At 36.2% G+C, this 13448-nt stretch overlaps 1 protein-coding gene across 1 annotated transcript in view; it reads left to right on the top strand.

Moving 5' to 3' along the window:
- TMEM245 (transmembrane protein 245) overlaps positions 1-13448 on the top strand; it is a 101692-nt gene that overhangs the window by 33048 nt on the left and 55196 nt on the right. Inside the window, exon 7 of the mRNA XM_081237156.1 lies at positions 3142-3246. Within this exon, the coding sequence (XP_081093282.1) occupies positions 3142-3246 (105 nt within the window). The remainder of the gene's footprint in view (positions 1-3141; positions 3247-13448) is intronic.

The raw sequence follows: 13448 nt of genomic DNA, 5'->3' as shown, positions 1-13448 counted from the left end.
TTCTTCACATTTTTAAGTCTTTCCTGTCTCTTTTTCCCACTCTTTGTGCTCTCTTTCGCTTTCATCATGTTTTCTCACCTATATCTTAGCTGGCTGTAATGTGAATAGAACCCCCACTGCCCCAACTTTTTTGCTTATGTATTGAACATCTCTCTTTTTTTTTTGCGGTACGCGGGCCTCTCACTGTTGTGGCCTCTCCCGTTGCGGAGCACAGGCTCCAGACGCGCAGGCTCAGCGGCCATGGCTCACGGGCCCAGCCACTCCGCGGCATGTGGGATCTTCCCGGACTGGGGCACGAACCCGTATCCCCTGCATCGGCAGGCGGACTCTCAACCACTGTGCCACCAGGGAAGCCCTGTACTGAACACCTTAAATGACTTGATTTACAGGCACACCTCAGAGATATTGCGGGTTACATTCCAGACTATCCCAGTAAAGCGAATATTGCAAATAAAGCAAGTCACATGATTTTGTTTGGGTTCCCAGTGCATATAAAATTTGTTTACACTATACTGTAGTCTATTAAGTGTGTAGTAGCATTATGTCTAAAAAGCTGTAAACTTTAATTAAAAATACTTTATTGCTAAAAAATGCTAACTATCATCTAAGCCTTCAGTGAGTTGTAGTAGTAACATCAAAGATCATTCATTGATCACAAATCACCATGGCAAATACCATAATAATTAAAGTTTGAAATATTGGGTGAATTACCAAAATGTGATACAGAGACACAAAATAAGCACATGATTTTGGAAAAAATGGTGCCAATAGACTTGCTCGATGTAGGGTTGCCACAAACCTTCACTTTGTTAAAAAAAACAACACATTATCTGCAAAGCACAGTAAATTGGAAATGAGGAAAGTAAAACAAGGTCTGCCTGTATTTTAAGTTTTAAATGAAACATCTAACCTTCAGTATTATCTCTTGAAAATAAACCTTTATTTAGGTGCCTCTTATTCCAAGCCTTAGGTTATAGGCTTGTGATAGGAAAATTCTACCCTGGCTTAAAAACAAAGTTTGACTTTTGTAATGTTGTTGTACATAACGTGTTTGTGAATATTCCACATTTTATATGTTAAAAATACCCAGACATAAATTTAGATATTCAGACTTTCCAAATAAAATAGCATTTATGTTGACATATTTCAGGATATGACTTTTCTAAAAAAAAATTGAGGCTCCTGAGTTATTTTCAGAAATCATAACTTGTGAATACAAATCCGGTCTTAATTCTGAAATTATTTTATTTATCTTGCCTAGTCAGATATGTATTAACTGAGCTTTTAACACATGCCGTGCACTGTTAGGTTTTGGAGATACAAAGAAGAGTAATACATACAACACAAGCTCTTTCCTCAGGGAACTGTATCAAGAACTAGATGTAGAGTTAGTTTCTGATTGTGAAACTTTTCTGTTTCATTGGTTTTAGAACTTACATGCAAAATATGACCTCTGACCTTCCATATCTTAGAAACCTGTTATTACTTTTTTTAATCTCTGCATTGTCTTTGATGCTTTGGTAGCATGCACTGAAAATTAACTCTTCCGTTTGAAGCTGTAATTGCCAAGATAAAAGATGCACTTTTTATCTTTGAGTTCACTGTAGCATTGATCTCTTAATGACAGTGTACTTCATGAAAGATAAGGAGATGCAAGCTTACAATCACTGAGTGGAAAATAAATGTTTTAGAAGGCATGTTGGTTTTTTTTTTATTTTTATTTTTTAAATTTTATTTATTTATTTATTTATTTATTTTTGTGGTATGCGGGCCTCTCACTGCTGTGGCCTCTCCCGTTGCGGAGCACAGGCTCCAGACGTGCAGGCTCAGCGGACATGGCTCACGGGCCCAGCCGCTCCGCGGCATGTGGGATCTTCCCAGACCGGGGCACGAACCCGTGTCCCCTGCATCGGCAGGCGGACTCTCAACCACTGCGCCACCAGGGAGGCCCAAGGCATGTTGTCTTAACCACCATTTTTTTGCTCTTGGATGTTTAACTCACTGTTTGGAGAACATAATTCATATTTAAATTAAGAGTAACTTATTCAGCAGTGCTCATGTTGGAGTTGAGGGGTGCAATGTGGTATTTCAGTCATCAGTCTGATTGTATTTTTGAAATGTTAAATGGTAGCTTTGCATGGCAGGAATTCTAGAAATCTATCAGAATTATATAATCTCAAAACAAAAATTTTTATAAATGTAAGATTATTTGTGATTGTGAAAGATGAGAGAAGTTATACTCAAAATAGAACATCAAGTAGCATTTAGGGAAAGCATAATTTTAATTATTGATTAGGGAATAACCATTACTTTAATGATTATTCTTTATTTACAGTCAATTACAATTTGTCATAAAGCTTATGTTTTAAAAAGAATAGAAATATCAAGTGGAGTATCAGATTTTTAAAAGTATTTTATTATGAAATATTTCAAATATAAAAAGATAAGAGCACCCACATGCCTATCTTCCAGCATGACAAAATATTACCTATACAATTGAAGCCTATTGTGTACCCCTCCCTGCTTGTGCATCCACTTCCCAAGCGTTTTGCCCCCAGGGTAACTATTATTCTGAAATTAGTATTTATTATTACCTTAACATTAGATTTTATTCTTACTGCTTTTATAACTCTAGTGACATTAAAGGGAAAAAATAGTTTGAATGTAATTCCCATTTTAATTTGCTCCTATTTTATCTGTATAATTTAGGACATACCTGTACTGTAAGAGTCATACTTTTTCTAAAGTCATCTATATTTGCTAATTGATAGTAAAATTTCATGAGATTTGAGGTCACTAATGGATTGTCATTATTATTTCTTTAGAATATTTATCAGATTGTAAATTATAATTTTAAAGGTAAATATACCACAGTGTGAGAATCCAAGCATAGATACAGTTTACATTCAAACTGACTGCCTTTTCTTAGGTATGACAATAATAAACTCTTTCTATAAACAATGGTAATTAATATTGTTACTTAACTTTCTAAAGTGGTTTATAGCTTTCCCTGCTTTAATCATTATGCCATAGTTTGCTTTGCAATGCTGAATATCTTGTCTTCATGATGTTTGAATACATATGTGTTTTTATTAAGTTGTGTTTGAAAGATAACTAATTCTCTTTTTCGTTTCTGTGCAGATGATCATCTGGCTGGAGAAGATGTTAGACAAAATAATTAGCATTTTCATCATATTTTTGTTAGTGATAGGAACCCTTCTTTTAGCCCTACTCCTGACTGCAAAGGTAGAGTACAACAATACTGTTATCATTAATAAACTCTTAATTGTTAGAATTTGTCATGTAGGTAAGAAGCTAGCAGATGCAGGCATGGGAAATATTACTTTGCTTATAAGTATGTATAACAGTTAAAGTATTTATGATTTTTGTATTACTAGTTTTGCCATGAATTTGCCTAATATATTTTTTAATGTGCATTTTTATTTCATAAAAATCCTCTGAGGTAAATGCAGATGAAAAATTAAGATACTGAGGAAAAAGTGGCTGCTTCTGTCAATAGGAGAACTATGATCTGGTCTCATTACTTCTAGTGTAGATCCTGTTTCCTAGATCAGAATTCAATTCCTTTCCTTCATGTCTCATTGGTTTTTCTCCTGATTTACCATTAGGATATTTCTCGCTTTCCAGATCTTTCCAGCTTGCATTTCCTCTCCCCCCTTTTAGTTTGCACTGCTGTAACAGAAAACCATAGACTGAGTGCCTCCAACAACTGACATTTCTCACAGTTCAGGAGGCTGGAAGTCCCAGATGAAGGTGCCAGCATGGTCAAGTTCTTGGTAAAGGTCCTCTTCCTGGTTTATAGATGGCTGTTTTCTCCTTGTGTCCTCACATGGTGGGGAGAAAGAACTTGTGTCTCTTCTTATAAGGGCACTAATCCTATCATGAGAGCTCCACCCTCATGACCTGATTACTTCCCAAAGGCCCTACCTCACATTGGATGTTAGGATTTCAACATATGAATTTCGGGAGGATACAGAAATTTAGTCCATATCACCCCTCTTTCATCAAAGAAAATCACTCTCCAAAGTGCAACTAAAATTTTCTCTATAGTGATGTCTCTTACGGACTATTTAAAAAACTTTTATAATCTATTTAAATCCTTATATTGACTCTACTCAACTCTGCATCCCAGATTTTTATATGTTTTCCAGGAATTGTGAAGCTTACGTGAAATCATGGATATGAAAAATTTTCCTGTAGTGCTGTAGAGATATGGTAGTACCTGTTATCAGTAGATAATCTAATATGCAGCAATTTACTAAAGGATTACACTGTTTCCTGCTATTTGACTTTCTACTTGCAAGTCCTATTCTCAGTCATTCTTAGCCTCAGTATGCCCTAATCTTATCAACCTGCTCTCTGTGTACCTGTTTCAGTTTCAGTGCAGTTTTTATCTGTTCTTTGGATTTTAATCGTGTATAGTCACTTATTTAGACTTGACAGCCTTGTTTAGAGACCTATCTTTGTTTTTGTCATATTTCACCTAAACCTGCCACTGCACGAGTTCCTAGTTCTTAGAGAAACCTTTCACCAGTATGGTCTTCCATTTTCCTTTTTTCTCTTTTTCCTCTCTCTTCTATTCCACTCTCCCTTCTTCATCCTTTTGAGTAGGGTCTTCTTACCTGCCCATCTCAGTTGTTCATCTTTCAAGTTCTTTTTCTTTTTCATTCCATGCTTCAGTGAGCTTTTGCTTCCCTGAACTTTCATAACAAGTATTACTGAACCACTTCATTGTGGTCTAGGACTCATGCAAAAACTGAGCTTTTGAAGGAAATTTACTGGTTATCTAGTTCATTCTCCCAACCAATAAAAGGATCATTCTCTAAGACACCACGACAGTATCCATTTGAATGTCTAATAGACATCTCAGATGTAACATGTCAAAACTGAATTCCAGACCTCCCTTGCTTGTCTGTTCTTCTCACAGTCTTCCCATTTTGGTAAGTGACAGCTTCATTCTGCTCGCTCAGGTGAAAAGCCTCAGGGTCATTCTTGACTACTTTATTTCTCTTATATCCACACCCAGTCTGTCAGAAAATCCTTTTTGCCTCCATTTTCCTGATACATCTTGGGGTAATAGCAGGGTGAGGATGTCAGGTAATTCCTTTCTACCTAAAGCAAGGATAAAATGGTATAAAAATGACTCTAAACACCATATCAGGGCTTTGGAAAATGACCAGTTAGGCAATAACTTGAGTATTTGCTCAAGAAAAACTGCTACCACATCTGGTAAAAACACGTAGTTTGGGGCTTGCTTGCTTGGAGTTACCTATCCTCATCTGCCTGGCATGAGCAGCAAAAACCTGCAGCTTTTCTTATGGGAGGCGGTGGATTTGGTTTGGGGCTGGCAACAGAGAAGCTGTGAATTAAAGGGGGAGATTCTGGAAGCAAGAGAGCCATAGAAGGGCTGAGATTAATAAATCACACATTCTAGACTGGTATATGTGAGACCTCAAGGAGTCCTGTGAATATTGAAAGCCTGGGAGATTTGCAAATTTGTTGTGCCTTTGATTGTATTTCTCAACTCTCACACATCTCAGGCTGCAGAGGATGAAGCTTCCTAGTGTGAAGTGTCTGAGCATAACTTCTGCCAAAATTATTTGCTGTCTGTTAAGCTATTCAGATCTAGGGGAAACCCTTAGGCTTTTCAAAAAATAAAAGACATTGAGCAGAGACATTAATGACAGGGAAGACAGACTTTGCAGTTTGATTACAGATAAGTTATTTGCTTACTGAAACAAAATAACAGCTCTCAGAGGTACAAAACAGAATCCAGAGTTGCTACAACACATTTTTTAAAAAATGTATTTCATTTATTTATTTGACTGCACCATGTCTTAGTTGCAGCAGGCGTGCTTCTTAGTTGTGGCATATGGGCTCCTTAGTTGTAGCAGGTGAGCTCCTTTGTTGCAGCCAGTGGGCTCCTTAGTTGTGGCATGTGAACTCTTAGTTGTGGCATGCATGTGGGATCTAGTCCCCTGACCAGGGATAGAACCTGGGTCCCCTGCATTGGGAGCATGGAGTCTTAACCACTGTACCACCAGGGAAGTCCTTGCAACTCATCTTTTTACATCCAATTTTTAACCAAAAATTACTAGGCATACAAAGAAACAGAAAAATGTGACTCAAGGGGAAAAAACCCCAAAGAATTAGACACTTAAGTGGTCCACATGTTGGATTTAGCAGACAAAGAATTCAAAGCTGCTATTGTAAATATGTTCAAAGAATTAAAGGAAAGTATGCTAATAATGAGTAAGCAAATGCAGACTCAACAGAGAAATGGAGACTATAAAACAGAACCAAATAGAAATCCTAGACTGAACTGAAACTGAAAACAACAGTAACAAATGAAAAATCACTAGATAGGCTCAACAGCAGATTTGCAATCCAGAAAAAGGAAACTAGTGAATTTGAAGAAAGATCAGTAGAAGCATACAATCTGAAGAACAAAAATTTAAAAAATATTGGAGCCTCAGAGATCTGTGGGACAATATCAACGTTTCTGTTAGAACCTAACAGACACGTAATTGGCATCTGAGAAAGTGAGAAGAAAAAAAAAGTTGAAAAATACTTGAAGAAATAATGGTCAAAAACTTCCCAAGTTTCATGAAAAACATTAACAGATCCACGAAGCCTGACAAACTTTGAGTAGAATAAATACACAGAAACAAAAAATCACACCTGGAAACATCATAGTCAAGCTACTAAAAGCCAAACAGAGAAAGAATCTTGAAGGAAGCAAGAGAAAAATTACACATCACACACTGGAGAACAACAAAACAATGAGTTAATTCTCATAATAAACAGTGAATCCGAGGAGGCATTGGAATGACATATTCAAAGTCTTGGGGAAAAAAGAAGTGGTCAACTAAGGATTTTATAATCAGTGAAACTATTCTTTAAAAGTAAAGGCAAGATAAAAATGTTTCTAGATAAAGTGAAACTGAGAATTTGTTAATAAAGAGACCTGCACTATAAGAAATGCTAAAGGAGTTCCCTCAGACTGAAGAGAAATTACTCTAGAAATAACTCTATCCAAAGGGAGAAATGAAGAGCACTTGGTAAATATATAAGTATATATAAAAGTTATATTCTTCCCTCTCCTTCAGTTTGTTTGGACAACATGTGCCTATTTAAAGAAAAATTATAACACTGTATTGTAGAGTTTATAGTATATGTAGATAAGTTATGTATGTATAACAGTAGCATGAAGAAGAGGACTGGGAAATGTAACTAAACTGATATGAAGTTCCTATAGATATTTTACTGGAAGTAAGTCAATACTAACTTGAAATAACTCATGATAAATTAAAGGTATGATAAGGTTAAGATAAACAGCAACTACTAAATAACGCAAATTTTAGGGGAAATAAAATAGTATACTAAAAAAATAATTGCTTACCACAAAAGAAGGCAATAAAAGAGGAATAGTAGAGATGGGATAGATAGCAGATAGCAAAATGGCAGATCTGTATCCAATCATATCAGTGCTTATATTAAATATGAGGCAACTAAACAAAAGGCAGATTCTCAGATTGGATACGAAAAAGCAAGTTCCACCTAAATGGTATCTATAAGTGATATACTTTAAATTCAGAACCAAAAAGATGGATAGTAAAAGGATGAAAAAAGATATACGAAGCAAACTGTAAACATAAGAGATGTGGAGTGATTATATTAATGTCAGACAATGTAGTTAAAACAAATATTACTGGAGACAAATGAGGACTTTTCATAATGATGAGAGTTAATACTGCAGTAAGATAAAAAAATTACAAATGTGTGTTCTAACACTAGAGCTCTAAAATACATGAAGCAGGGACTTCCCTTGTGGTCCAGTGGCTAAGTCTTCGTGCTTCCATTGCAGGGGGCCCAGGTCCAAACCCTGGTCAAGGAACTAGATCCTGCATGCATGCCGTAACTAAGAGTTCTCATGCTGCAACTAAGAAGTCTGCATACCTCAAAAGATCCCATGTGCTGCAACCAAGACCTGGTGCAGCCAAAAAAAAAAAAAAAATCTTAAAAAATAAAATACATGAAGCAAAATGTTCAGAATTAAAAGGAAAAATAGGTAAATCAATGATTATAGTTGGGGATTCAATACTCTTCTTGGAATAGTTGACAGAATAAGTAGATAGAAAATTTGTAAGGATATAAAACATTGAAAAACATTGTCAAGCAATTTGACCTAATTGACAAGAGCAGAATCATGTTCTTTTCAAGTAAACATGGAATACTCACCAAGATAAACCATGTGCTCAATACATTTAATACATTTATTTATTTTTCAATTTTATTTTATTTTTTTATACAGCAGGTTCTTATTAGTTATTTTATACATACTAGTGTATATATGTGAATCCCTATCTCCCAATTCATCCCCCCACCCGCCACCTTCCCCACCTGGTGTCCATACGTTTGTTCTCTACATCTGTGTCTCTATTTCTGCCTTGCAAACCGGTTCATCTGTACCATTTTTCTAGATTCCACATATATGTGTTAATATATGATATTTGTTTTTCTCTTTCTGACTTACTTCACTCTGTATGACAGTCCCTAGGTCCATCCACATCTCTACAAATGACCCAATTTCATTCCCTTATGCCTGAGTAACATTCCATTGTATATATGTACCACATCTTCTTTATCCATTCTTCTGTCAGTAGGCATTTAGGTTGCTTCCAAGACCTGGCTATTGTAAATAGTGCTGCAGTGAACATTGGGGTGCATGTGTCTTTTTGAATTATGGTTTTCTCTGGGTATATGCCCAGTAGTGGGATTGCTGGGTCATATGGTAGTTCTGTTTTTAGTTTTTTAAGGAAACTCCATACTGTTCTTCATAGTGGCTGTATCAATTTACATTCCCACCAACAGTGCAGGAGGGTTCCCTTTTCTCCACACCCTCTCCAGCATTTGTTGTTTGTAGATTTTCTGATGGTGGCCATTCTGATCAGTGTGAGGTGATACCTCATTGTAGTTTTGATTGGCATTTCTCTAATAATTAGTGATGCTGAGCAGGTTTTCAAGTGCCTCTTGACCATCTGTATGTCTTCTTTGGAGAAATGTCTGTTTAGGTCTTCTGCCCATTTTTTTGACTGTTTTTTTTTTTTTTTTTTAATATTGAGCTGCATGAGCTGTTTGTGTATTTTGGAGATTAATCCTTTGTCCATTGATTCGTTTGCAAATATTTTCTCCCATTCTGAAGGGTTGTCTTTTCATTTTGTTTATAGTTTCCTTTGCTGTGCAAAAGCTTTTAAGTTTCATTAGGTCCCATTTGTTTATTTTTGTTTTTATTTGAATTACTCTAGGAGGTGAGTCAAAAAAGATCTTGCTGTGATTTATGTCAAAGCATGTTTTACCTATGTTTTCCTCTAAGTTTTATAGTGTCCAGTCTTACATTTAGGTCCTTAATCCATTTTGAGTTTATTTTTGTGTATGGTGTTAGGGAATGTTCTAATTTCATACTTTTACATGTAGCTGTCCAGTTTTCCCAGCACCACCTGTTGAAGAGACTGTCTTTTTTCCATTGTATATCCTTGCCTCCTTTGTCATACATTAGTTGACTGTAGGTGTGTGGGTTTATCTCTGGGCTTTCTATCCTGTTTCATTGATCTATATTTCTGTTTTTGTGCCAGTACCATATTCTCTTGGTTACTGTCACTTTGTAGTATAGTCTGAAGTCAGGGAGTCTGATTCCTCCAGCTCCATTTTTCTTTCTCAAGTTTGCTTTGGCTATTCCGGGTCTTTTATGTCTCCATACAAATTTTAAGATTTTTTGTTCTAGTTCTCTAAAACATGCCATTGGTAATTTGACAGGGATTGCATTGAATCTGTAGATTGCTTTGGGTAGTAGAGTCATTTTCACAATGTTGCTTCTTCTAATCCAAGAACATGGTATATCTCTCCATCTGTTTGTGTCATCTTTGGTTTCTTTCATCAGTGTCTTATAGTTTTCTGAGTACCGGTCTTTTACTTCCTTAGGTAGGTTTATTCCTAGGTATTTTATTCTTTCTGTTGCAGTGGTGAATGGGATTGTTTCCTTAATTTCTCTCTGATCTTTTGTTGTTAGTGTATAGGAATGCAAGAGATTTCTGTGCATTAATTTTGTATCCTGAAACTTTACCAAATTCATTGATTAGCTCTAGTAGTTTTCTGGTAGCATCTTTAGGATTCTGTATGTATAGTATCATGTCATCTGCAAACAGTGACAGTTTTACTCTTCCAATTTGTATTCCTTTTATTTCTTTTTCTTCTCTGATTGCTGTGGCTAGGACTTCCAGAACTACGTTAAATAATAGTGGTGAAAGTGGACATCCTTGTCTTCTTCCTGATCTTAGAGGAAGTGCTTTCCGTTTTTCATCATTGAGAGTGATGTTTACTGTGGGTTTGTCATATATGGCCTTTGTTATCTTGAGGTAGGTTCCCTCTGTGCCCACTTTCTGGTGAGTTTTTATTATAAATGTGTATTGAATTTTGTCAAAAGCCTTTTCTGCATCTGTTGAGATGATTGAAGATCTTTATCCTTCAATTTGATAATATGGTGTACCACATTGATTGATCTGCATATATTGAAGAATCCTTGCATCCCTAGGATAAATCCTACTTGATCATGGTGTATGATCATTTTAATGTGTTGTTGGATTCTGTTTGCTAGTATTTTGTTGAGGATTCTTGCATCTATATTCATCAGTGATATTGGTCTGTAATTTTCTTTTTTTTTATAGTATCTTTGTCTGGTTTTGGTATCAGGGTGATGGTGGCCTCATAGAATGAGTTTGGGAGTGTTCCTTCCTCTGCAATTTTTGGAAGAGTTTGAGAAGGATGGGTGTTAGGTCTTCTCTAATTGTTTGATAGAATTCACCTGTGGTCCTGGGCTTTTGTTTGTTGGAAGATTTTTAATCACAGTTTCAATTTCATTACTTGTGATTGGTCTGTTCATATTGTCTGTTATTTCCTGCCTCAGTCTTGGAAGGTTATACGTTTCTCAGAAATTGTTCATTTCTTCCAGGTTGTCCATTTTATTGGCATAGAGTTGCTTATAGAAGTCTCTTATGATGCTTTGTATTTCTGCGGTGTCCACTGTAACTTCTCCTTTTTCATTTCTAATTTTATTGATTTGAGACCTCTCCCTCTTTTTATTGAAGAGTTTGGCTAAAGGTTTATCAATTTTGTTTTCAAAGAACCAGCTTTTAGTTTTATTGATCTTTGCTACTTTTTTCTTTGTTTGTTTCATTTATTTCCGCTCTGCTCTTTATGATTTCTTTCCTTCTGCTAACTTTGGGTTTTGTTTGTTCTTCTTTCTCTAGTTCCTCTAGATGTAAGGTTAGATTGTTTATTTGAAATTTTTCTTGTTTCTTGAGGTACGACTGTATTGCTATAAACTTCCCTCTTAGAACTGCTTTTGCTGCATCCCATAAGTTTTGGATCATCCTGTTTTCATTGTCATTTGTTTCTAGGTATTTTTTGATTTCCTCTTTGATTTCTTCAGTGATCTCTTGGTTATTTAGTAATGTATTGTTTAGCCTCCATGTGTTTGTGTTTTTTATGTTTTTTTTCCCTGTAATTGATTTCTAATCTCATAGCATTGTGGTCGAAAAGTTGCTTGTTATGATTTCAATTGTCTTAAATTTACCGAGGCTTGATTTGTGGCCCAAGATATGATCTATCCTGGAGAATGTTCCGTGTGCAGTTGAGAAGAAAGTGTAATCTGCTGTTTTCAGATGGCATGTGCTATAAATATCAATTAAATCTGTCTGATCTGTTGTGTCATTTAAAGCTTGTGTTTCCTTATTAATTTTCTGTTTGGATGATTTGTCCATTGGTGTAAGTGAGGTGTTAAAGTCCCCCACTTTTATTGTGTTACTGTCAATTTCCTCTTTTATAGCTGTTAGCATTTGCCTTATGTACTGAGGTGCTCCTATGTTGGGTGCAGATACATTTATAATTGTTTTATCTTCTTCTTGGATTGGTCCCTTGACCACTGTGCAGTTTCCTTCCTTATCTCTTGTAACATTCTTTATTTTAAAGTCTATTTTATCTGACATGAGTATTGCTACTCCAGCTTTCTTCTGATTTCCATTTGCATGGAATATCTTCTTCCATACCTTCACTTTCAGTCTGTGTGTGTCCCTAGGTCTGAAGTGGGTCTCTTGTAGACAGCATATATATGGGTCTTGTTTTTGTATCCATTCAGCAAGCCTGTGTCTTTTGGTTGAAGCATTTAATCCATTTACATTTAAGGTAATTATTGATATGTATGTTCCTATTACCATTTTCTTAATTGTTTTGGGTTTGTTTTTGTAGGTTCTTTTTTTCTCTTGTGTTTCCCACCAAGAGAAGTTTCTTTAGCATTTGTTGTAAAGCTGGTTTGGTGGTGCTGAATTCTCTTAGCTTTTGCTTGTCTGTAAAGCTTTTGATTTCTCCATCAAATCTGAATGAGATCCTTGCTGGGTAGAGTAATCTTGGTTGTAGTTTTTTCCCTTTCATCACCCTAAGTATATTCTGCCACTCCCTTCTGGCTTGTAGAGTTTCTGCTGAGATATCAGCTGTTAAGCATATGGGAGTTCCCTTGTATGTTATTTGTCGTTTTTCCCTTGTTCCTTTTAATAATTTTTCTTTGTCTTTAATTTTTGTCAATTTGATTACTATGTGTCTCAGCGTGTTTCTCCTTGGGTTTATCCTGCCTGGGACTCTCTGCACTTCCTGGACTTGGGTGGCTGTTTCCTTTCCCATGTTAGGGAAGTTTTCGACTATAATCTGTTCACATATTTTTTCTGGACCTTTCTCTCTCTCTTCTCCTTCTGGGACCCCTATAATGTGAACCTTGTTGCATTTAATGTTGTCCCAGAGGTCTCTTAGGCTGTCTTCATTTCTTTTCATTCTTTATTCTGTTCTGTGGCAGTGAATTCCACCATTCTGTCTTCCAGGTCCATTCTTCTGCCTCAGTTATTCTGCTATTGATTCTTTCTAGTGTATTTTTCATTTCAGTTATTGTATTGTTCATCTCTGTTTGTTTGTTCTTTAATTCTTCTAGGTCTTTGTTAAACGTTTCTTGCATCTTCTCGATCTTTGCCTCCATTCTGTTTCCGAGGTCCTGAATCATCTTCGCTATCATTATTCTGTGTTCTTTTTCTGGAAGGTTGACTATCTCCACTTCATTTAGTTGTTTTTCTGTGGTTTTATCTTGTTCCTTCATCTGGTACATAGTCCTCTGCCTTTTCATTTTGTCTATCTTTCTGTGATTGTGGTTGTTGTTCCACAGGCTGCAGAATTGTAGTTCTTGCTTCTGCTGTCTGCCCTCTGGTGGATGAGGTTATCTAAGAGGCTTGTGCAAGCCTCATGATGGGAGGGAGTGGTGGTGGGTAGAGCTGGGTGTTGCACTGGCAGGCAGAGCTGAGTAAAACTTTAATCTGCTTGTCTGCTCATGG

Source organism: Mesoplodon bidens (genome assembly GCF_964165515.1).
Source record: "Mesoplodon bidens genome assembly, chromosome: 6".
Lineage (NCBI taxonomy): Eukaryota > Metazoa > Chordata > Mammalia > Artiodactyla > Ziphiidae > Mesoplodon > Mesoplodon bidens.
Note: the sequence above shows the minus strand (reverse complement) of the source record. Positions and strands in the feature narration are given on the sequence as shown.